Raw genomic sequence first — 25,011 nt, forward strand, 5'->3', positions numbered from 1 at the left:
ATCTCCCGTCTTAACGTTCAGCTTCATCACATAAGGTAACTACAGTGAAAATTTCAGCAGAAAATTTCCTATCTCTTACGATTTGGGCTGTGCGTTGACCACCAATCAGTCAGTCAGTCAGTCAGGACAAACAGTTTTATGTATAGAAATAGGAACAGAGTTATTTTTAATACGGCACCCATTCCATTGTTTTTGGTCAGCTTCAATCTCCCTGCATAGGTTTTCAAAAAACTCCTTAATCTGCAAACATTCATATGTGTGCATGTGTGCCCCAGTACATCACGGCGCTGTTGCCCATATTGGCTTGGCGCTGCCTTCCGGTTTTGAAAATTTTAACACAAACATTTATTTTGGCGATATCTTCTCTTTCGAGTTAATTATTGTAAAACTGTTATTTTCCTATAAAATTACAATATAAAATATAGTGGTCAGCCTGGGGCCATGCCCGAATATATGTAGGCTTGTAAAGGTTTTTTAAGCTGCTGTGAGTTTATTTAGGATGTATCTATGCCAAATTGAGGATCATTTTGGAAGTTGTGCTGAAATACATTCCGTTTGATTTTAATGTAGCTTTGTCTTGAAAAAGATTTTTTTTCCAAATTGCGTACTCGTTCATTACTCACTTCTAAATTGTGAGTTTTTACTTTGTGCACTGTAAGTTGTCGAATTTGTTGCTGCTGCCGTCGCTTGTTCTTTATTTCGGGTCGCTGTCGCAGTTGCTTCATGCACCGCTGCATTTGAACACTTGCGATGTCGCAGGCATCTGCATCCACAGTTGACTGCATTGCTAGTTGCAGCAGCAACAGCAACAGCACCCTTCAGGGTGTGCGGCGTGAAAGATAATCCATACTAAACTATTTGATACCCTATTCGAAATAACTTTGTACTATTAGGTAAAAGTCGGCTCACCTCGTACAAGCTGTGCCCTGAATAAAAATGCTCACCCACTTTACAATCGGGAGGAATGTACGCAAGCAATGAAACGAATTTCTTTTGAACATACCCTATTCAAAATAAATTTTCTCTATCAGGTAATAAGCTGCTCAGCTCGGACTAAATGTTTGCTCTGAAAACAGATTTTCACCCACTTTCAGCCCAGTGGCTGGAATTTTATATAATTTAAATTTAATTTGTTAAAATAGTGGTATTCTACAGTTCCCCATTGTCTTTCACTCTCGTAAAAATAGTGTTTCCTTGAAGTTACATAGGAATTTAATCTTTATCGCTTAAAATAGAGTACATACAGGGTACAAATTGGTATATCACATATAAACTTAAACTTAACTTTTTTATGTTATTTGCTTGAATGCGATTGTGTGTGTGTGCGTGTGTGTGTGTGTCCGTGTGCATGTCCTTGGTGTGTGGACCAGCAGCTGCAAGTCCACGCCCTTCGCTTATTTTTATTTTGCGGTTCTGTGCTCAGCACAACAAAAATATAAAAGAAAAAACAGCCAACAAAATATAAAAAACTACTTAGCTCGCTTTGAATTGCAGTTGAGCGTTAAATTTAATTGCGCTGGTTGCTTTTCAATTAAAAATAAACCTCTTTGGTTAAAAATATGCATTTGTTGTCCACTAAAAATGCCGAGTCATGCGGCGCTCTTGACAACAAATCATCATTAAAAAAACTGGTGGCTCACGTTTTGTGAGCATGCAGAAGGAGAACGTTTTCACTAGATCTCTTCATGAACAAACCGTGCTGACAATCAACATTTTTTTTTAATTTAAAAAAATCAACAAGTAAGAGGTTCTAGTCGGGAGCTCCTGACTAGGAATACCCTGAACCCTTTTATTACAGCACCAAATGCAGTTCGCGCAACGCGCTCGTCTTACGAAATAAAGATAAATTAAAAAAAGTTCAGTTGGCAGGGTTCAAACTCGCCACTGACTGTATTACTTGCTGACGACTCTCCTTAACAGACAAACCAGCAAAAACATACTAGTTTCCAGGTAGGGCTCGAACTCGCGACAGACCGCAAAACTTGCTATGCCTCTACTCAACTGCCATACCAATAATTAAGTACTTATAAGAAAAAAAACGAACTGAAATAGCATTACATACACGAATTCTAAATTCATGATGTTTCGCTAGCTATGCCATCCATTTGCGCTGTTGCATATAACTTTGGTTTTCTCTTAACCGATCGTAATGAAATTTACAGTATATCTTATTTTACCATAGAATATTTGTGGATTCTCAATTGTGGCTTAGATTGGTTGGCAATACAAGTTGGGTTCTAAACTTGATTTATAGCTCTGGGGTGTTAGTTGGTAGGTGCCGATAGGTATAAAATGAAATGAAGGAAAAACTGAGAATACTTGAAATATATATAATACTAGCGGGTATAGCCCGGCCTTGTGCGTGGCACTTATGTTATAAAGTGAATGTTCTCGCTTTGAACATGTTTTCAAAACTGAGCGGACAGTAAACAAATGGCTGAAACACGTATTCATTATATTCTTGTATAGAGCTTTGAAAATAAGTTTGATGCAAATCAGACACAGCTTAAAATTCTCAAAAAATTACTTTAAAATACGGTCCACCGAAGGAGCTTAGATTTTGCAAGAAATGTGAAACACGTCTCAAATGATTTTTTATGTAGATCCAAGCAAATGAATTTAAAGGCAAAAGGCCACTCACCAAATCTTTGACTCCCATTTCCACCAAGGAGGAATGGATTTTTCGAAAAGTGTGATACACCCCTCTAATGTAATTTAGCAATGATCATTGAAAATAAGTTTGAGGCCGATCCGATGGTTAACAAAAAAGGTTCATACCAACGTTTTTCACTAATTAACCACTGTTGTGGGTGGAATTTTCCAAATTGCTGAAACACGTATTCATAAAGTTCTTATGTAGAGCTTTAAAAAATATGTTTGAAGCAAATCGGACACTAAAACTTTGCCCAAAAAATCTTTGAATCGCATTTCTACCGAAGGAGTTTAGATTTTGCGAAAAATGTGAAACACGTTTCAAATATTTTTTATATAGAGCTTTGAAAATTAATTTGAGCGCGAAACGTCATCCACCAAATCTTTGACCCCCTTTTCCACCAAGGGGAAAAACATTTTTTGGAAAAGTGAGAAACAACCCTCAAATGAATTTGAACAAAGAACTTTGAAAATGAGTTTGGGGCCAATCGGATGGTAAACATAAAATTTTCATACAAACGTTTTTCGCGATCCCCCGTCTTAACGTTGAGCTTCATCACATAAGGTAACTACAGTGAAAATTTCACCAATCACTCAGTCAGTCAGGTCGAACAATTTTATATATTGAGATTCTAGCAGCAACATATCAAATTTGGTGACTATAGCTCTTAATATTAACAAAAATAGCTTTAAAAAAAAACAGGATGTCGTATCGATTTTTATCGATTGCTTGGAAGCGGAGTAAGTTATAGATTATCGGATAAGATAAAATTTACAATATTTGTTAAATTTGAGAATTTCGTTTTATTATTGCCTATGCCAAAAAATAATGAACTTTGGTACCAAAAGTATACAAAAATGATTATTTTTAGATTTGAAAATAATTTGTTTTATTTTATTTTATTTATAAATATACCTTTTATTTTAAGGACTATATTTATTTATATGTGCATTTTGTTTTTATATATTATATTCAAAAATTATAAGCCAAATTCAACTGCACATTACAATTGTTCCTAGTAGACAGCTAAAGTGTGTTGGTCCCAGAGGGCGGGCTGTGGGAAGGGTGCAAGAAATGTTGACAATATTTTCTGCTGTTACACATAATGTCAAAACAATCGGACAAATGACACGAAAAAAAGATGAAAAGAAGTTGAAAAAAACACACATGGATGTAAGCACGCCTCCTTCCACCCTCCCCACACACACACACACACACACACATTGAAACTGAAATGAAAAAGAAAACGTATAACGGAAGGTCGCCATTTGTTGCGGCGTTTTGAGAATTTAGCCAAAGGCGAAACTTGCTAGTTTGTGGCTACGCCGCGCTGCGAGTAGGTAGTAGGCAACGCCAAATGCACTCACGGCGTATACTTAACATTTTGCGGCAGCCGACAAATCGCCCTTTGCTGCCACATGAGAAATGATGATACAAGGAAAATGAGCGGCAAGTGTAGAAGCCAGAATAGGGATTAACACTTGGAGGGGTAAGCAAGGAAATGTAAAGATGTGAAAGAACTGAAGACAAAATTAAAACATATAGAGGTTTAAGAAAGCAAAAGGTTAAAAATATGAGATAAGTAAAAGCAAAAAATAACATCGTAGAACAAAAAGTAGGAAATAGAAAAGAGAAAATTCCAAATTGAATAGAATAGAGCATGCGAAGCGATGTGTTAACGGAACAAACATTTAGAAAGATATAACAAGTAAGAGGTTCTAGTCTGGAGCTCCTCTTATGATAAAAAAGGATCTAAAATAGCATCACAGAAAAAAATGATCGCAATTACCATGCTGTTAGAACGCAATAGAATGCGGAGCAGACGCGCATGAATGTGTGTGTGTGTATATATACAGAAATTCTTAAAGCAGCAGCTTTATCCATCCAATCGCAAGTTGCATATAACATTGGTTTATTCTTAAGCGATCTTTATTACATTTTCTACAGTATATCTTATTGTACCATAGAATTTTTGTGTACTCTGAAGGTCAATTGCATTTCAATTGTGGCTTAAATTGGTTGGCAATAAAAGTTGGGTTATTAACTTAATTTGTAGCTGTGGGGTGGTAGCGGAGAGGTGGCGATAGGTATAAAATTATAGATACATGATATATATAAATTACTATTCTGAGTAAACATATAACTTTTGGTGACTCTAGGTGTTATTATTTATCGAATTTGTTTGCAAAACACGATGTCGATATCGATTGTTATCGATTGCTTGGAAACGGAGTAAGTTATCGATTATCGGAAACAAAATAGATCTGCGCAGGCAGTAGGAGGACCAACATCTAAAATTTCAAGTCTAGCTCTTATAGGTTCTGAGATCCCTGCGTTCATACATACGGATAGACCGACATACGGACAGACGGACGGAAGGATAGACAGACGGATATCGCTTGATCGACTCGGCTATTGATGTTGATCAAGAATATATATTCTTTATGGGGTCGAAGATGCTTCCTTCTGACTGTTACATACATTTGCATTTTGCACAAATACAATATACCCATATACCAATATTTAATGGGTTCAGGGTATAAAAACAGCACACGGCAATAATTAAAAATTCTGTGGAAGATGTGCGCTATAATGTTGTATGTATAAACGCTGATCTCTTTTTCTTTTACCTGTACTCAACGAACCAACCTCGGTGTTGATAAAGAAAACCTCCCGACTATTTTGTCGAGTGTCATAGTTTTTGCAATGCAAATGCCTGTTGAAGGGACGACTGAAAAGCCGCATCAATCAGTTAAGGCTTGGACCACTTAAATGGGCATTTTACATTAATGTCAGCACTAAACTGCCGCAGCCAGGCTCACACACACACACGGACAAACACACACACATCACTTAACTAGTTGGTTAATTTATGTCTGCGCTTGGCCCTGGCACATGGGAAGCATGAAAACCAGCGGCAAGCGGCGGCTGGCAGCTGTCAGTTAATGCAATTGTTATGGCAGCTTAAGTCAGCAGCTGCAGCACCCACCACTCCCCACGCTCCAACCTCCAAAGCATTTGGAATTTTGTGCATCTCAGTTCAGTGGGAAGGCCAAAGGAAATGCATTGTAAATTAAATCAACATATTTTTCAAAGCCATGTCTAGAGCTAAGCTGTTTGAATAAATAATCAGAACAACAACAACAACTAAAGTAACAGCAACAATAATACATTTTTGTTGTTGCCACAAACAAAATGCATTTTTAGCGTATCGCTGTCATACTTTTTGTGGTGTTTATACCCTGTATTTTATGTGTGTAATAAGTAGATCCTACAAATTATATAATTTGTCCGGAAAGACAAGCAAATCACGTCAATCTCAAAGATTAAAGCAATAGATTTATAACTTTGTTGAATATTAAAAACTATATTTATATTAATAGGAATGCACTAGTTTGTGTATTGTATGCAGAAGAAGTTTAATTTATTTCTCTTATAAGTATATGTAGATTTTAACCCCACTCTACTCAAGTGTATTATATACTTAAACAATAAAATGTATATATTTAAAATATATTATATTCAAATTATATAAATTTTACACAATCACACACTCATTTATACATAATATAATATTTATATACAATTGAATGTTATCACTATATGCTGAAAATAATATAACCATCGAAATATAAAAACAAATTTTAAAACAATTATTTTAAAAATGAATTAATCATAGTTTAAGCCCATTGGAAAGAAGAATCACTGCTGATTCCAATATATGATGTGTGTTTTTGTGTGCGTACTTGATTTTGATATTTGTATAGAGCGGGAATTTCCTGGTTGAGTACTCTACAATAGAGTACTGTTACACGATCTCTCTCTGTTGCACTCGAAAAAATCAAATTAAATTAAATAAATCAGCATTGTAAACAAGCTCAACTTTTAGTTACAAATCAATAAACTTGTACAAAAGCCACAGCAGCCTTTGAAGTACGCAAAGGCAAAACCTTCCCGCCCCCACTTATTTTTCCCAATAGCATTGGAAACATTGCGTATACGCAATGTGGCAATTTGTAAGCTATTTCATATGAGTGTGCATGTGTGTTTATTTAGTGTTTGTGTGTGTTTTGTAACTGGATTTTTAGGACATGAAATCAATACATGCACACACAAATATATGGAGCAACATAGTTCTTAGCTTTGATATTTGTACTCAAATAAATTGCTTAACCAGCATTTGAAATTGAAACCGATTGAGATGTGGTGTTACATATATTATTTTTGTATGTATATAAGGTTCAAATGTATAACTTTGAATCAAAAGCTGGTTAGCTGTAGCTGGAATTTACTAAAACAGAAACTTATTTCTTATTATATTACAAGATTTTAAAGTATTTTAGAATCCTTTTCTTGCTTTTAGGTTTGAATTGTTTAGCAAGTTCTCTACAACCAGACAACCTTATTTTGGTTTTAATCCAGATTCGTTATATATTTGTGTATTTTTTATTTTAATTTGAATATGATAGTAAATATAATTCTTTGTACATTCTACTGAAAATTTACTATTAAATAAATTCTCATTTTGTAAATTATGAATAGTTAGCACCAGTTGATCCTCCCAACAAACACACTGAGAGGCGCCATAAGAGAGTAAAGATCACTCAGGTGAAAGCGTTGATAAGTGCAGCGTGCAACACGCGGCGTATGCGTAATGTGCCAACCAAGGGGGGCTGTGTAATTGGACGTCAAATTGCGTCTGATGGCCACGTAAAAAGTTCAGTTATGTGTGAGAAGTTGCACACGGACTGGGGCCTGCTGCTTGGGTCCTAGGCATGATACCAATTCAGAAGTTTCTTTTTACTTTCTCGCGTGGGAAATCGGCTAAAAACTGTTAATCTAGTTGCAGCTATTGGTGCGAAAATAAATTATGAGAAACTTGTACGTGGCTGGCACCACAAATTGGTAAAGTTTTGCACGGCTCCAGCGTGCGATGTCCTTCACGGGTTCAAGGCCATGCGTTAGGCCAGCTATTTATATGATTGACTTGGCCTTATAGCGATTTATTTTTGATTACTCGCATGTGTCCCACGTCTCACCTAGCATATCTACAGTTTTTAGTTCCAAACCTGAATTCCGGTTCGTGTTGTGTGGGGCTATTCGTATTTTTTTATGTGAGCTTAAGCGCAGCTGTCAAATCGTAAAGTTGTGTGTGTGCAGGGCGTGGGTTACAGCTAAATATTGTTGCCGCCTCATTGATTTTAGCCTTGCATTAGATTCCAGTAAGTTCGGTAAGTAAGTACAGAAAACCATTTTTAACAAACACTGGACTACAAATAGCTCTTTAATATTTGAAAAAAAAAAAATAAATTCACATTCATCTCTATATATTTAAAACAGTTTGATCTGACTGCCTGATTGGTGATAAACGCAAAGCCCAGGCCCAAGAGCTGGGAAGCTGACATTTTCACCGTAGTTACCTTACGTGATGAAGGTGCACGTTAAGACGGGGCTTGCAGAAATTCCACTAGCAAGTATGGAAAATTCGCGAAAAACGTTTGTAGGAAACTTTTTTATATCGATCGGCTTCAAACTCATTTTCAAATATCTTTGTTCAAATTCTTTTGAGGAGTGCTTCACAATCTTTGAAAAATGCATTTCTCCTTGATGGAAAGCGGGGTTGATGGGCGAGGTTTCGTGCTCAAATTTATTTCCAAAGATACGAAAAATCATTTGAGACGTATTTCACACTTTTCACAGTGATTCAAGAATTTTTTAGGCTACATGTTAAGTTTTGATTACATTTTTGACTTGCATCAAATTTTATTTTCAATGATCTGTATAAGAACTTAAAAAAAAGTGTATCAGCGATTCGGGAAATTCCACCCAAGAGAGTTCAATTTTCAACCGGCGTGTACCTTGTAAAGAGTTAACGCAGGGTAATATCCGGTAGTTATTCTTATATTCTGATATATAAATATAGAAGTAATACTTTTTCAAAAAACATAACACGTTTTGATTAACAATTCTTTAATACTTGTTCTTTTTCAAAGTACTTCTACTATATCATTTTTTTTTTAATATTTACAATTTGTATTGATTGCTCAAGTATATGTATGTCAAAATTCCTTATTTCTTTAATACTTGTTCTTTTTTAAAGTTCTTCTATTATATCATTTTTGTTTTTTTGTAATATCTAGAATTTGTATTTATTTCTCAAGTATAGATATGTCAAAATTGTATTGAACATATTTTTGGCGCATGATAAAAATAAACTTCTTGGGAACTGTAGTTTATTAGAGAAGCTAAAATTGAAAAAAGTCTATATCAGTCTCATAGATAACGATCGCTAGTGATTGCTCATTTAGAATATTAAATGACTTTTTAAAGATAGCAGTATCTACCAGGAACAATACTAATGCTTATCAATTAATTGAAGTGCTCAAAAGTAGGCAACATAAATTCTCATCCAACTACGATAGGTTATTTATCTTCTAAACAACTGACTCATCTATAGACATCCATAAACAGCCACCAAGTTCATTGATAAGCGCCAAAGTTACCAACGAATGTAAACAAACTATTATTAAAAAAAATGAACAAAAAACTGACTTGATTTGATTTCTTATAGAGTGGGCTAGCTGAAAATTTAAAGACAGCAACAATAAATAAAAATGATAAGATACCTCATTGAATTGTTGATTTCGGTCAAGTAATTAAGAAGATTGCCTAGCTTAGAGGCAAATAATTCTAAAAGCAATTAAACTTAGAGTTTTGGGAAATGCGTTCGTGACACGAATATAAACAAACCGATGTATAGCGAAAATTGCATACTGTTTATGCAACTATTAATAAATTGGGAAAGTATTTAACCTAGTGTGCTGCACAGCAATTTCAGGATTTCCAAGTTACTAGTGTAAGATACATTTGAATAATCTATAAAATAATGATCAAAACCTTTTATTCAAATTGCCTGGTTTTTTGGCGCTTGAGTCCGAGATAGTTTATTTGAAGCTTACTTTTAAATATTAAATTATTTCTTTTTATTTTTGTTTTAATATTTCCTCTAAATTTTATTCACCTCCTAGATGTGAGTATATGCCCCTTTAAGATCACGTAGTCAACTCTATTTTACTTGTATCTATTGTTTCGCATGTATGTCGTAGACATTGGTATCACTGAAGAAGCGAATCTCAAAACTGATATGGCACATGTTGATAAAGTCGTCAGTGAGTTGAACAAAAAAAAAAATTTCGAGTGTTTAGTCACAGTTGAGGCGTTGCCTTTGAAAGTCGTTTGAAACGCGAGTGTGCACAATGTGTGAATATTAAAGTATATGAATTTCGGGTGTGAGTGTGTCTGTGTGGAATGTGCAGAACATGTTCTGTTATCGATATCTTATCGTAATTTGTGCGATTTCGTGCACAAATGCTCAGATCATACCGCTATCAAGCTACTGTCATCATGTCCATGATTGGTGCACCTGTGAGCCGCAGGCGAACCTGGTGCGCGTCTATTGCCGGGATGAGTATGCCATGATCTTACAGATCACGGACACGGGCAACAATATTGCAATGAGCTATTATGCGAATGGCGAAGTACACTGGCTGCCGCGCCTCAATATCAGCGAGGTCGCACTGTTTGAGTTTGATGCCTATAATTTTTGGTCGGTGACATTTTTCCGGGAGCTACTGAATGCCCTGGGCGTGCAGCAGGTGTTGAGCATAAAGTTTCGTGATCGGAGTATGGAATCGGAATTTGATGACTTCTATAATTTGAGAGAGGAGACGGCTAGCACCAATGTGAGCACCTGGGTTTTTAGTGAGGTGCCCAAGCTGCAGTACTTCAAGTACGAGAGCACTCAGCGTGTGCTAAATGAGTCAATTTTCCATGCTTTTGATAATTTGACCACATTGGAGCTGCGTCTGGCTGTGCGCCATTTGCCCTCGCGGCTCTTCGCCAGCATTTCACACAGCCTGCAAATCCTTTCCATTAGGAATCCGCAAATGTTTCACTTTGAGCCTGCCCTACTGGATGAGCTGCAACAGCTGCGCAATTTGAGCCTAAAGCTGGCGAAGCCACCCGAGGACCGAGTCAATCAGCGGCTGCGTTCGCTCTTTATCTCCATGCAACAGCTAGAGGAGCTGCGCTTGTCGCGAGCCAATAGCCATGTGAATGCCACTATGCTTAAGGGCAGCTATAATCTGCGCCTTATTGGCATCAATCAGAATCCGGAGCTGACCGAGTTACCCAGTGAGCTGTTCGTCGATCAGGGCAATCTTACGCTGCTCGATCTATCCTGTAATGGGTTGTTGAAGCTGCCAACGGATCTGTTCAATGGCCTGGTAAAACTTAATGTTTTGGATCTATCCAGCAATAGGCTAACGAGCTTATCGAGGTGGGTGCCAATCGTTTCAGCTGATTATGAAAAAATACAACTCACGATAGCAATAAGTCAATTCTAATTGACTAAATATAAATAAAATATATGAATGTGTTTAAATGTCTTCTGTTTAACAGTGCTTTGGAAAAGATATTGACTTTTCAAGACTGAACAACTAGTTCATTATACACTCGGAGAAAACGCTAAGAATCAAAAAGAAAAGAGAAGTTTTTTTTATAAATCATTTTTTATCCGGTTTTGAAAGTATTTTAAATAAAATGTATATCCAATTATTTTATGCTTATACCAATTTCTTGTTGAATTTTATACCTTTTTTATATATACTTTTTTAACTAACTGTTCATACTAAAGTTAAGATTATTATAGAATGAGGCGTACGTAATTATATGAATTTTAGTCCGGTCGTTTTTCAATGCTGTTTTTCTCTGAGTGTAGGAGTAGACTAATTTACACGTTTAAACTTTTTTTAGAGTTAATTATATAAATTAGACATTTCTCACACTTATATATTAAACTTATAGAAGGATACACGTTAATTTTATTAGCGTAAATTCTATTTAATATTTCACCTATATTTCTTAACTTTTTTTTTTTATAAATTTACAAAAGTGAATACTTCATATAGTGTAAATACCGCGGGTAGATTCATGAGTGGACGTAAAGACCTAGCCAATTACTCATGTAATTAAAAAGTAATTAGAAGCTTATTGTATGTGCAAATATTAGTGTAAATTACTAAAAATGTTTTGCTTAAAACAAATGATTTAAAAAAGATTTGAAATAGTAAATATCAAGTTAGATTGACTTAAAATATTTGTAGTGTTACTAAGTATATTTATTTTTACCACTAACTAACCCACATTGATCCACAGTGAACTTTTTACAATGTTGACATCGCTCTCTACTTTGTTGCTCAATCAAAATTCGCTGACCTCTCTGGATCCGGCCACGTTTGGGAACGTGCGCAGTTTGAACTTTATCGATATGCGCGGGACCCAGTTCTATGGAGTGAAACTCTGGATGCCCTTTGAGGCGCTGGTGTGCACCAATGATGACATTTGCCAGTACAAGTCGGCGGATTGGGAATGCGATCCACAGTGCATTTGCTGGGTGCAGCGCGAAACGAAGCAGCTCTTTGTAGACTGTCGGGGAGCGGCGTTGGAGGAGCTACCGCTGCTGCCGCACACAACGCTGGTACGGACAACCCTTAAGTTGATGAACAATAGCATTAGCCAGTTACCGGAAGCCAGTGGCATTGTCGGCTATGCCAATGTCAGTAAACTAAGCCTTGCCGATAATCTGCTGGTTAGCTTGGATGGTGCCAAACAGCTGCCGAGCAATCTTAGTCTGCTGGACGTGCGTCGGAATAGGATTAGTGTATTTGATCAGTACTTTATCGATTATCTGGCAAATAATACCATGAATCTGGCCATGGGTGGCAATCCATTGAGCTGTGATTGTTCCGCCCTGCCGCTGTTGGGATTTGTGCGTGCACAGCCGCAGCGTGTCCAGGATATGGGTGATATTTACTGTAGCGGCCGGCCAGAGAAACCATTCCAGCAAATGGAGGTGGGCGAACTGTGCCCCTCTTATATTCTGCTCATTGGCTGCATTCTGGGTGGCCTCGTGATTGTCATCTGTCTGATTAGTGTGGTCTATCTCATCTATCAGCAGGAGCTGAAGATATGGCTCTACAATCACAATTTTTGCCTATGGTGGGTATCCGAGGAGGAGCTGGACAAGGACAAGACCTACGATGCCTTTATCTCCTATTCGCACAAGGACGAACAGCTTATTGCCCAACTGTTGCCCAAGCTGGAGAGTGGCCTGCACGCCTTTCGTGTTTGCCTCCATGGCCGCGATTGGCTCGTCGGCGACTGCATTCCCGAACAGATTGTGCGCACCGTTAACGACTCGAAGCGTGTGATCATTGTGCTCTCGCAGCATTTCATCGATTCCGTTTGGGCGCGCATGGAGTTCCGCATTGCCTACCAGGCGACGCTGCAGGATAAACGCAAACGCATCATAATTATCCTGTACAAGGAGCTGGAACACTTCGAAGGCATCGATAGCGAGCTGCGTGCCTATCTCAAGCTCAACACCTATCTCAAGTGGGGCGATCCATTGTTCTGGAGTAAGCTGCGATATGCCATGCCCCACAATCGACGCGTGCTCAAGGGGCAGAAGAAGCACGTGGGTCCACTCATCTGATATGTTCCCAAAATATATCAACCTTTGATTAATTAAACACATAACTTTAGTTCTAGTTATTTTTCATAAGCTTATGCTATAAATTTAGGTAATCTTATCTTAACTCATTCTAAGATAATTTAAGATACTCGATAGGGAAGACTTATTTATAGCATAGCTTATATTTCTTTAATTAAATTTAAAGAAAATACTTCTTAATATTCTTTAGCGGGCATTCGCTTTAACATTGTTAAATTTTTTAAGCAATTTTGAAGGTCCTCGAAGTACTTTAAGCCGATTATTAGTAATTCGGCATAGTCATAAATATTTTGTGTAAGTTTATCTAATAAAATTATGTTATCTAAGATACTTCCTTGCAGTTTTCTAAAATAAAAAGTTACAATGTAGTATAAAACTGGACTCTGACATACTGAACCAGTATACTAAAAACAAGTAGGAGGTTCTAGTCGGGAGCTCCCGACTATGGGATACCCTGAACCCTCTTCTTCCAGCATCAAATGCGTATAGAAATTCTATTTTAGAAGCTATGTGTCAAGTTTGGTGACTCTAGCTCTTATTATTTACCAAAACTGCCCAAAAGAACAGGATATCAATATCGGTTCTTATCGATTGCTTGGAAACGGAGTAAGTTATCGATTATCTGAAATAAACTCTCTGCGCGGGCACTACGAGCACCTACCTCTAAAATTTTAAGTCTCTAGCTCTTAGAGGTTCTGAGATTCATGCGTTCATACATACGGACGGACGGATGGACGGACAGACAGACAGACGGACATGGCTAGATCGACTCGGGTGTTGATGCTGATCAAGAATATATGTACTTTATGGGGTCGCAGATGTTTCCTTCTGCCTGTTACATACATTTGGACTTTGCACAAATACAAAATACCCTTATACACATTATTAATGGGTTCAGGGTATAAAAATAGTTGATTGTTTGCATATTCTTTTATTGTCATATCTAAAACTGGAAAATCGTGAAAAAAATTGAATATCTCTAAATTATTTCAAATATTTTCAATATAAATAAACATAGAACCGAATTCTTAATCTTGTTGTATATATGCATTTATTTATGGGTAGACTAATTCAGCATTAAGGCTGATTGTTTTGTTTGTCTTCTGCTCCTATTGTCTGCCTTTGAAATTGTTTTTGTTGTTCCGCCTTAACATTTTTAATTAAATTCTTATACACATCATATTTGGTAGTCATAAAGTGTGTTGGCCACTTTCTACACACATAAAAAACAGTTGTGAAGATTAGGACACATATTTTATATTTAATTTGGGAGAGCTGACAGCAAGCCAGAAAATTGGCTTACATGCCATAAATTAGGAAATTTGAAAAAAAAAATTATTTTTTATTATTCTCGTTTAGCTTTGTGCTGGCATAGGGAAAATATTTTACCATATTTAAAATTTTAATTCTCTAATGCTTAAATACTTACAATAATACTGGTGCAGTATTTATTTAAATTGTTTTACAGGAATAACAAGTCTTCCAATTGAACATACGAGTCTTATAGAAATTAGCCAAGCCATGAGTAACAAACAGTGTTATAAATATGTTTACTGTTATACCAATTGCTGTTATACTGTTATATTTTTAGTATATTTAGAAGTTTTAAAATTGCCAATTTATATTAATTGCTTCATTTAACTATTTAATTATAGCTTGAACAAGCAATAAGCTCTAAGCTGTTATACTTCTCAACATGTTATACTGTTATATTGTTATATGTAAGATTATTATTTGTAATTGGCCATTTAATACTGTCATCGAACTCAACATCTCTTTAATCTCTAACTGCGTTCCGTTCAATAAACTAACTTAAATATTTATTCAGTCACATGCTCCAAAACGGGCCTAGACCCAAGGTCAGACCCTAATTATCCACTTCAATAATGTTGGTGGCCTTCAAAGCGTCGAGTACAGAGAATAGGAAAATAGCGGGAAACGGCTACCACCCGCCCAGCGCAAGTGGCAGCCAACTTTTACGCAGCTAGTGAATATAGAAAAAATGTAATTTTGCCAAGTCTCGCTTTTATGCTGTCAGCCCTTTTGGCTACAATTGCTTGGCCTTTTGGGCATCAACTTTCATTGAAAGTGTGTGTGTGTGTGAGAGTTCAAGTGGGTCTGGAAGATTCATTGGCCGCCCATCGGCCAATGTTTCGGGGGCGTTTAAAGTGTCATAAAGCAAATGCCATTTAGCGTAGGCAAATATTTTAAGTTCAGAGCTTACATTTTGAACACTAAAATACAAAATGCATCTGATATGCATTATTATACTCCGAACCCATTCAAAATGGGTAAGAAGAATATTATGTATTTTAATACCCTGAACCTATTGAAAATAGTATACATAAAGTATATTCTTGATCAGCATCAATAGCCGAGTCGATCTAGCCATGTCCGTCCGTCCGTCAGTATGTATGAACGCAAGGATCTCAAAACCTATAAGAGCTAGAGATTTTAAATTTTAGATGTAGGTGCTCCTAGTGCCTGCGCAAATCGAGTTTGTTTCCGATAATCGATAACTTACTCCGTTTCCAAGCAATTTGAGCAAATTGGGTAAATAATAAGAGCTAGAGTCTTCTAGAATAATATATATGTCAAGTATCTATTATTTTATACCTATCGCTACCTGCTACCACCCTAGAGCTACATTTCAAGTTAATAACCCAACTTGTATTGCCAACTAATTTAAGCTACTATTTAAATGCAATTGACTTTTTGAGAAAACATCAATGCAACAACTGCATTTGGTGTTGGAATAAGATGGTTCGGGGCATTCCTCTTACTTGTTGCAAATGTATTTATTTCTCGATCTAGCCATGACCGCCCTATCTCAGAACCTGTAAGAGCTAGAGACTTGCAAATCTCGTAAGCTATCACCAAATTTTACATATAGCTTCTTGAATAGCATATATATCAAATATTTTTTACTTTGTGGCTATCGCCAACATAATACCCTTTTTACCCATTTTCAATGAGTTCAGGGTATATTTATCAATATGAATATTTAATTAATTTAATTCAAGCTACAAAAGATGATTATCTCCATTTTATACAAATTTCAAAATTTGCTTGTATTTTATTAAAGCTGAAACATTTTTTCTTTTGCTTAAGCTAGAGCCCAGCGACTCGGGAGAGACTAATGGAAATTGATTGCTGAACTCACACCAAGCAGCTGCCGCGTTCAATAATTTCAGCTCATTTTTCATATATATATATATTTATATATATATGCTAGCCGTCCATCCGGCGTAGTTATCAGAAACATCTGTTTGCAGCTGCTCTTCATTTATCATAGCTTTCGAAGCGGCAACTATAAAAATCAGTTTGTAACTGCTGCAGCTTTTGGCCCTTTCAACCCACTCAACCTTTATTCGTGGACGGTCGTACGTGGCCTGCCCGGGCATATACTATTTGCAACACTGTATCCGTTGCCACAAAACAGTTGCCAATAAACTGCCAAACCTCAAGTATGCAGCATACAACTTAGATACATAACACACAAGGGGTTTAACTCGAACATTATAAGTTTGTCTGCGTCTGTGTGAGTGTGTGTGTGTGTGTGTGTGTGTGTGTGTGTGTGTGTGTGTGTGTGTGTGTGTGTGTGTGTGTGTGTGTTGGGTGTGCGGGTGGCTGCTGTCAGAACTCTCTCTTTTTATTTGTTACACATAGAAAGGCATAGACAGCGTGTCATTTGAGACATTTAACTAGCTAGACACAAATTATAATAAACGAGTATTATATGCGCGTGTATGAGTACATATACTCGATAACATTCAACATTATTTGCTGACAATTGCAAATGCATGTCAGCTGCAGTTGCATTTGATTCGATTGTGGATCTCAAACAAAGCCAAGGGACCAAAATGCCATGGGCTTGGCTTTGGTTTCATGTTGGAACCATTTAAGAAATCTCTTAACTAATTTATATTTAGTTGACTTTAAGAATTTAAAAATCGAATTAGGTTGCTTTTCATTTACGTTTTAAAATATTTACTTTTAATTTAACATTTAAATTCTAAATAATTGGAGCTAGTTTCCATTAAGGTCAAATAATTTTGCGTGTAGAAATATTCCAATAGTTTGGCTAATTGATCTTTTAATGGGAAATTTGGGCTATATGCTATATACCCTGCAGAGTAGCTGAAGTGGGTATCATAAAGCTTTTGCACTGCTATTGCTTCTTCTTGTCAAAGTTATTTAAGGTTATTATTCGATTCTATAGAGACATATATTGTCTTGATATGTGCATCTGAGCACATCAATTGGGAACCACATCCAATTTATTTGTAGTTTCATTACACAAGTTTCTTACACTTGAATTATATATATATTTTTTTAATTTAATATATATTTATTTGACTTACATAGTATCTTGTAACAAATCTTGGGCAATGTTATATTTTGTAATTTGCCTTAATTTGCAGCCAATTGCTGTCTGATGTCTGACCAAGTTTACAGCTTTGCTTTAATTAAATAATTTGGTTAGTTGCCCACCTGTGCTCGGCCTTTAACCTTTAGAATTTGCTTTATTTTAATAGAATTAAGTTTTTTGAGCTCTGAACAGTTCAACTGATAACAGAGGAAGTCTGATGACACTGTCAGCAAAATATATTTGATAACAAAATTTAAAATTGAAATTTAACGCTGAAGCTTAGCGTTAAATTAAATCAGAAGTTGTTTGGCAGAACCCAGAGCTAAACCCAATTTTATTTAAAAAATGAAATTATTTTATAATATGTTTAATTCAATATTATTTATATGCGTGCTTGTATCGAGTGAACAACCAGCAGATTTTGGCAAGAAACAACAGACCGTAAGCGCAAACATTTAAAAGGTTTTAATTACGTAAAAATTGAATCAAATTTTAAAGTTTTGTGCGAACAGTCAGCTAAAAGATGAACAGTGCGGTGGGTATTGCTATAAAATAGTAAAACATCTGCTGCAATATGTTGCTTCCGTGCAAACGAAGGAACAACAGTATGTCGAATTACTGGAAAAAGTCCATGTCCTTGATATAAGCGTTAACTATATGGAAGAAACAATTAGAGATAAGCAAATGCAATTGGAAATGCAAATTGAACTGAATAATATCCATAAAAAGAATGCCGCAATCACAAAGGTGTTGCTAAATGAAAAAAATAGACAACTATTGGAGCTACAGGATCAGATCGAACGCTATAAGCAGGAAAAGAATTTAGAATCTCTGGATAAGTCCTTAAATGGTCAGGCAGTACAATCCGAAGTTCTCTTTAAAAATAAAAATTCCCTTAACTTGATTAGTACAGAAAAATGTCTACATTCAAAGGATAATTCACTTGACGACAAACGGGAAAAGGTTGTCAAAAACCTGGAAACTATATCAACACTTCATTCTATGGATAAATATCTGTCCAGCAATTGTCTAGATAAATCGAATGATATATATTTGTTAAAAGTACCTGGCTTGGAGCCTTTTCCAGTGCTCTGTGATTCGACTCTGGCTGGTTCCGGTTGGACTGTGGTGCAACGTCGTAAAGATGGCACTGAAAACTTTAATCGTAACTGGCAAGATTATCGCGCTGGGTTTGGAGATTTGCGTGGCGAATTCTTTATGGGCTTGGAGATATTGCATCGGATGACCAAAGCGCAGTCACACGAATTGTTTATACATCTCGAGGATTTTCATAATGAAACACGATATGCACATTACAATAACTTTGTCATAGGCAGCGAGCATGAATCGTATAAGATAGAGAGTCTTGGCGAATATTCGGGAAATGCGGATGATGCATTGTTGCAGCACAAAAATTGTAAATTCTCCACACCCGATCGACCCGTTGCTGGAAAATCGAATTGTGCTGTACTTTATCAATCTGGCTGGTGGTTCAATGGTGGTTGTTATCTCTGGTAAACTATTCACAGTTGCTTTTAATTAAAAAAAAGTTCTTAATGTTGTGCATTTTAGTAATCTCAATGGCCAATATATTACACAGAATATTGAGAATCCAAATGCCATCGAGTGGAGAACTTGGCATTTTAGACCTCTTAAGTTTGTTCAAATGATGATCAGACCGACTAAATAATTGACACAATCTGGATATGTGATCTACATACATATTGTAGCTAAAATAAAATTAAAAGGATAGTAAGCGGTTTATGCACATTAAATTTAAACATGGCCTGGTCTTGAAACTTCGCAATAAAAAGTCATGACTCATAACTCGGAACTCCGTGGCTTAGTATCCGAATAAGCTTTCAGGATTGGCTATTAAATTTACAAATAAACGTTGAAAGTCAATCGACAATGTTTAGTCCGAGTTCAAGTTACTTATTTTACCCATTGGTAGTAAGTATTTATAGCGCAACTGATATAAAAACTAAACTAAGCTGCTGCTCTTCGTGTCCTTCCTTGTAACAGTCCCTACATTAAAGTCACGGCAATTTATCCTTTGCATTGATTGCCTGTCCTTCAAAACTTGGCAATTACCGTATTCTATTGCAGTCGGGTCACAGGCGTAAGGTGAATCCAAATTTCAATAAGGCTCTGTGATAGGCTTAAAGTCCCCGTCAGCTGTTATGTGGAAAATGTTCACGCATTTGTCTTTACCTGCAGAAAATGTAGCAGTTACTTTTCGGGGGCAAAAATCAATCGTCTTACACATACACGCATGCATACAACTCCTCTGATCGCCCGCCGCCACACGCCCTGAGGCACCTTAATCAAAAACTCATTTTGGGTGGCCAAGGTCCTGGTCAGACACTTTGCCAGGCACCTCGCTCCTGGCTGCAAGCCCAAGTGATTAGTTGTGCGTTAACCCCGCTGCAGTTCAGTTCATTTCGGTCCGGTTCGGTTCTGCTGGGGCGGATACGGTTTTTGGTTTTTAGTTTCCGGTTTCGATGTGTTGGATGCGCCTGAAAATTGCATTAAATTATTCATTTTTGGGCCAGTGCAGTCCGTGTGCCTTGCTGAATACTCTGTTTCCAGCAATGCAATAGAGCATTTTTGTTTTGTACAATTTCATTCTGTCGGTCTGTTTTGCACAAAGTCTTTCAGTAAGCCCAGCGTCTTGGTAACACCAGTTGGATTTTCATCCCACTATGATAGGGCTGTAAAGCCTACATCAGCTGGGGATCAAATATACAAAATCGTGATAGTTTAAGGCGAATGTTATAGAATTTGATTTTTGGCGATATTTATTTATTTGTGCTCATTTTAAAGCTAGCAAAAAATGGTATATCTATCATTTTCATTATACATATCAAGTTGTATGTCCTTTGCAGCATCAACATATTTAATTGTCTTATTGTTTTCTTAAAATTGGGATTATACCTAAAAGACTGAGAACAGGGTGTCGTGATATCGGTAACTGTAGACAACTGCTTCGTTCGAACTTCCTTTTCGCGGATAAATTTGCAACGTGAATTTATGTGTGTAACTGTCGTTGGCATGCGATGGTAGTGCTGGTGCTGCTGTTGCCGGTGGTTGGTTGTGGTTGGTGGCAACAGCACTCAGCCAATTAATAGCGCTACTGTCTGGCATTTATCTTCGGCGGCAGTGGCCGAAATTCGTGGCACTTCAGCACGAAAGTTAGCAGCGAAACGACACAAAATTGATTGACACCTTAATCAAAACGCGATTTATTAAAGACATCCCAAATTATATACTAGCTCATCCATTGTTAAGGGCTAATCAACCTGCCACCACCCATCTGTAATGAGCCACAAATAAAAAATATTTGTGTCCGCAGTGTGAAAGCGAATTAGTCGGCATCAGTTGCCAACCAAAGTCAGTTAGCATTTCGATTGGGTCGATTGAGTTCAAATTGGAGGAGTCATTCACAAAGGACATTAACAAGAAGAGGACCAAGGAAACCATAACCATGCTTGACAGGATGTTAAAGTTGAATGCCCGTGATCTGTTGGTATGTGCATTTTTTAATATATCACACATCATGCAAGCCTAAACCTCATAACGAATAGCTTTAATTTCAATTTTGTTGGACTTATTATGAAGTATATTAAAAACTCGTAATACAGTAAAGAGCGTTACTTAAAAATAATAAATTATATTATATACTTAATGTCTTGCTAACACGTTTTGTTGGCTTAGAAATGTGACTGTAGGCCGGAACGCATGGTCACAAAGTTGAATATAAAAAGTGAATATAAATAAAATACAACTTCATACAATCAATTAGTTGGCCAGCCATCTATCCGTCAATTAGAGCCAGTATTTATATAAGTTAGGTTCCAGCTTCTAATCTTAGTCTAGTATGTCTGTGGCTGTGTTAACCTTTTGGGTTAATAAGTGCTTTGTAGACATAATTTATCCAATTAAAAAATATATACAAATTGTTCAAACGCATAAAATAAAAAAAAGAAGAACATTTTAGTATAGCAATTATTATAGCAGCAATTTTTTAATATAGAATACAAGATTTTTCTAAGAGTTGTTTTAGAAACATTCTTCAATGCGGTCGATAAACTTGATTTGAACTAGCCGGACATTAAAAGGTTCTCAAATAAGTGATAGTCAATTAGATTTTCTTTTTATTGTTTTTCATTATTTTAAAATTATGTTATCTTTGGCCGTGCGATTGATATACATATTATCTATGTAAACTGAGAATACCAATAAGTAGCTAAAATCTTTGACACAACTCTTATCTAAACTATTGAGCACAAGTAAAAAACATTAACTTAACATTTTGCTGGGGAATAAAACAAAAATATATGAAAATTCGTGAATCTTAAAACTAAGAAATTTGAGATGAATTCTTATTTAATTTTCGGCTTGGCGCGACCGCGTCCCAGTTTCTTAACGCGCAGCTTGGACATGTGGGACATGACCAGATAGCTGCCAGGCAAAGCGAGTAGCAGCAGATAGACTTTTACAAATAGGACCATGTCGAAGGTTGAATTCCATTTGTTGGGCATGTCAACGCAAAAGCGTTTCGTTTCCTCAATATAGGGTATGCTGCGCAACAGAATAACGCCCTCACACACGATGCCCATGGGATAGAGAGGAATCCAAATGGTATAGCGCAGCCAGGTGAGCAAGCCGTTCTCCCGCTTAAGCAGCTGGCTGACATAGTAGGGATAGCTAGGAGGAGAATAATAGCTGTTATGCTATTCGATTTTGAATTGAAATGTATCACTAACCGCACCAGCTCCACGAGGGACCATATTATAAATACATAAAAGACCACCGGCTTGGCATGCATGCGCGGCTCCATTTCGATCATAAGAAACAGAACGAAATTGCGTCCAGAGATTTGAAAGAAGGGCACCAGCGGACTGCCTTTGGTATACCCGAAAAGTGGATGCATTACCTCCATATATTGCATGAGCTGCACAAATTTAAACGATGTGCCCACATACTCATACGTATGCTTAATGCTGTCTGGTCCGTCCCGTATATAGAGCACACCCATGATAATGAGTATGTGCAGATAGCCAACAAACATGGCCAGGTTATAGATGATCAAGTAAACCTTCTTGGCATTCTCTGTGAAAGGGGTATAAGTTGTTAAGCTGAGAAAACGGTTGGGAGCAGTCCTTCTTACCCCGCACATAGCCAATTTCCTGCTTCTGCAGGTTGTTATACTCCTCCACATAATCCTCGCGCACGTCGCGCGCCGGTTCATTTAGCTCTGCATCATCCTCGGTGCGCCAACGGTCAAAGTCAACGCGCAGCCAGTGCGGCTTTTGAGGCGTCGCCACCAGTCGCACCCACCAGGCAGGCTCTGCTTTATGTATGAGCAGCTCGATCTTATGATCGGTAACCGTAAATGTGGCCGTCTCATCATCGATGGGCTGAAAGAAACGCATCTGAAACTTGTACGCATTCCGGCCGCGTGCTCCATGGCCATTGGCGCCAAACGACATCGTTGTGGGTGTAAACTCTGCAATGACTCCCTAAAAAAATATAATGCCCGTTACCCATCACCAATTATTGATTTTTCGAAGTGTGCAACGACTCACCTGCGCATCTTTCAGATCCACCTTTAGCAACAACGTGTCCTTTGTTTGGGACCAATAAACGAATGGACTCAATTCAGTTGCTGCCATTGGATTGGCATTGGACATGGGCGACATAATTTTTGTGTTTGGTTTTTGTCACAGACTTTGACCAGCTAATTGAATGTGCCGGGTACGCACTTCATGCTTTTGCTTGTAGTTAATAAAACCAATTTTATACTCGTTTCCACTAGTTCTCTCTTTTCCTCTCTCTGTATTTACATATTGTTATATTATATTCTTTTAATAAAAACTACCAAGCAACGCACCAAATTATTTATATATTTTGTTAGTTTCGTACACACGCAGGAGCTCTTCGCAACCAAATTAGCAGCCCTAACGATAGTTCTTATCGATTGTTCCTATCTATGGCATCAGTCCAGCCATGTGTGCGAACTGCGCAGCCGCTCTTTAGCTAAATGCTACGACGCACAGTTGTGTAGCACTTAGCTTGTAATTGGCGCCGGGATTTAAAACTTTATGAAATATTTCTATTTTTTATAAGAAAAATTAAATTAAAAAAAAAATATAAATATTTTTTATTTTGATTATCTATTACACTACAGTTTTTAAAATGTACGGCCAAAAAAACATAAATTCACATTTACTTGTGTAGCATAATTAAATAACAACAACAATCAACATTTGAAATATTTATAGATATTGACTCCCATTCGCTATGTATGTACATATGTGAGTGCGTATGTCGCTTTGAGGCATTTTGATTTATGAGCTGCTGCCTGCAGACAATTATGGGATTGTGAGGCATGCGGCTGCAGGGAGTGCTGTGGTTTTTGTGTTTTAAATAATCTTTTGTCCTTTACGTTCTTTCATCTTGGCTTAAACAAGCAGCGACAAGTTGTCGTCAGCACTGTTTTCAACTAAACAATGGAGCATACGTGTTATCAGGCTTAAAGTTAAAAACTGTATTTGGCTTGTGCTAATCTCTTACCGTCTCTCTCCCTTTTTTCTATGCGATTTTTTTTCAGCTATCACAACGCACAAATTCACATATAATTTATGCACGTACAACAAAAAAGAAACAAAAAAAAAACCAACAAAATGTTGCGTTTTCTCAAGAACCGTTAGATATGGCCCAGATTTCACCGCCCGACCAATCTATATATCTAACAGCCTACACATATGTGTATGTGTGTGTGTGCTCACTGTAGTGACGTAATGTTTTTGGGGTAGATAGCTCAGCGTTAAACATGTCCTAAGGTGAGTACTAAACATTTTAAATATATAATCTTGATACTCAAAATCGTTACAACTGCAAAGTTCTCAATGGAGTACCCAGGCCAATAGTACATTTTGTTTTTACTAGATTATAGATATATTTATTTCTTTTCTTTATTAAAGTAGTTTTTTAATTACCCTCTTATCGATATTCATGCGTGTTTCCGTTTTCACTTATTTTGTGCGTTTGGTCTCACTAGATTTTAAGTATTTTCCCTTTGTTGAATTTGTTTTTTTTTTTTTTGTTTCTGTAAATCGAGATATCGCACATTTATTTCGATTTCGGTAATATTAAAATTAATTAATTAAAGGTTTAGTGTATAAAATTCTAGTGTTCGGTAGTTTATAAATTTACTTTATGCAGTTACTAAATTTTTCATTGAATCATGAACGACACGTATAACAAGGAAATGCAAGGTATCGCTTACGAATAACTAAGTCTATGAATGACTAAATTGATTAAGTTAAAGATTCAAAAACAAACTTGCCAACTCCAATAACAAATGTTAATGGCATGACAGATACAGCTAGCTGAGTAAAAGTAAAA

At 36.7% G+C, this 25,011-nt stretch overlaps 4 protein-coding genes across 7 annotated transcripts in view; 3 read left to right on the forward strand and 1 right to left on the reverse strand.

The window, feature by feature from the left end:
• The window catches only part of LOC6634140 (uncharacterized), a 126,983-nt gene that overhangs the window by 41,302 nt on the left and 60,670 nt on the right, over window positions 1–25,011 (forward strand). For both annotated transcript variants that reach the window (XM_070208754.1, XM_070208755.1), the window contains exon 3: window positions 24,215–24,446. The gene's annotated coding sequence lies outside the window, so the exon portion shown is untranslated. The remainder of the gene's footprint in view (window positions 1–24,214; window positions 24,447–25,011) is intronic.
• Tehao (tehao) lies at window positions 9,646–13,540 on the forward strand. The gene is made up of 2 exons (XM_002057395.4): window positions 9,646–10,991; window positions 11,870–13,540. Exons 1-2 carry the CDS (start codon window positions 9,973–9,975, stop codon window positions 13,206–13,208), a joined length of 2,358 nt encoding a protein of 785 aa, XP_002057431.1. The 5' UTR covers window positions 9,646–9,972; the 3' UTR covers window positions 13,209–13,540.
• LOC116649881 (microfibril-associated glycoprotein 4-like) lies at window positions 17,858–20,423 on the forward strand. 2 transcript variants are annotated; one of them, XM_070209042.1, is made up of 3 exons: window positions 17,858–18,039; window positions 18,097–19,112; window positions 19,171–20,423. In XM_070209042.1, the coding sequence occupies exons 1-3, from the start codon at window positions 17,944–17,946 to the stop codon at window positions 19,286–19,288; spliced, it is 1,230 nt and encodes a 409-aa protein (XP_070065143.1). In that variant the 5' UTR covers window positions 17,858–17,943; the 3' UTR covers window positions 19,289–20,423. The 2 variants fall into 2 exon arrangements, with proteins under 2 accessions (XP_070065143.1, XP_032289027.1); XM_032433136.2 differs by having other exon boundaries at window positions 17,860–19,112.
• Window positions 21,729–23,564, reverse strand: Hacd2 (3-hydroxyacyl-CoA dehydratase 2). 2 transcript variants are annotated; one of them, XM_015169780.3, is made up of 5 exons: window positions 23,495–23,564; window positions 23,190–23,437; window positions 22,772–23,123; window positions 22,368–22,713; window positions 21,729–22,308 (listed from the first exon to the last, which is right to left on the reverse strand). In XM_015169780.3, the coding sequence occupies exons 2-5, from the start codon at window positions 23,301–23,303 to the stop codon at window positions 21,984–21,986; spliced, it is 1,137 nt and encodes a 378-aa protein (XP_015025266.1). In that variant the 5' UTR covers window positions 23,304–23,437; window positions 23,495–23,564; the 3' UTR covers window positions 21,729–21,983. The 2 variants fall into 2 exon arrangements, with proteins under 2 accessions (XP_015025266.1, XP_002057429.1); XM_002057393.4 differs by having other exon boundaries at window positions 23,190–23,557.

This window comes from Drosophila virilis, chromosome 4 (genome assembly GCF_030788295.1).
Source record: "Drosophila virilis strain 15010-1051.87 chromosome 4, Dvir_AGI_RSII-ME, whole genome shotgun sequence".
Taxonomy (NCBI): domain Eukaryota; kingdom Metazoa; phylum Arthropoda; class Insecta; order Diptera; family Drosophilidae; genus Drosophila; species Drosophila virilis.

Excerpts from the sequence above, each read along its gene's own strand:
- Hacd2 (XM_015169780.3), bottom strand. The coding sequence starts at position 23,303 with ATGTCGCCCATGTCCAATGCCAATCCAATGGCAGCAACTGAATTGAGT. Across the intron at positions 22,714-22,771 it reads GGAAATTGGCTATGTGCGGG|AGAATGCCAAGAAGGTTTAC; the intron begins GTAAGAAGGACT and ends CCCCTTTCACAG. Across the intron at positions 22,309-22,367 it reads TCCCTCGTGGAGCTGGTGCG|CTATCCCTACTATGTCAGCC; the intron begins GTTAGTGATACA and ends TTCTCCTCCTAG.
- LOC116649881 (XM_070209042.1), top strand. The coding sequence starts at position 17,944 with ATGAAATTATTTTATAATATGTTTAATTCAATATTATTTATATGCGTG. Across the intron at positions 18,040-18,096 it reads TTGGCAAGAAACAACAGACC|TTTTGTGCGAACAGTCAGCT; the intron begins GTAAGCGCAAAC and ends CAAATTTTAAAG. Across the intron at positions 19,113-19,170 it reads AATGGTGGTTGTTATCTCTG|TAATCTCAATGGCCAATATA; the intron begins GTAAACTATTCA and ends TGTGCATTTTAG.
- Tehao (XM_002057395.4), top strand. The coding sequence starts at position 9,973 with ATGTTCTGTTATCGATATCTTATCGTAATTTGTGCGATTTCGTGCACA. Across the intron at positions 10,992-11,869 it reads AGGCTAACGAGCTTATCGAG|TGAACTTTTTACAATGTTGA; the intron begins GTGGGTGCCAAT and ends ATTGATCCACAG.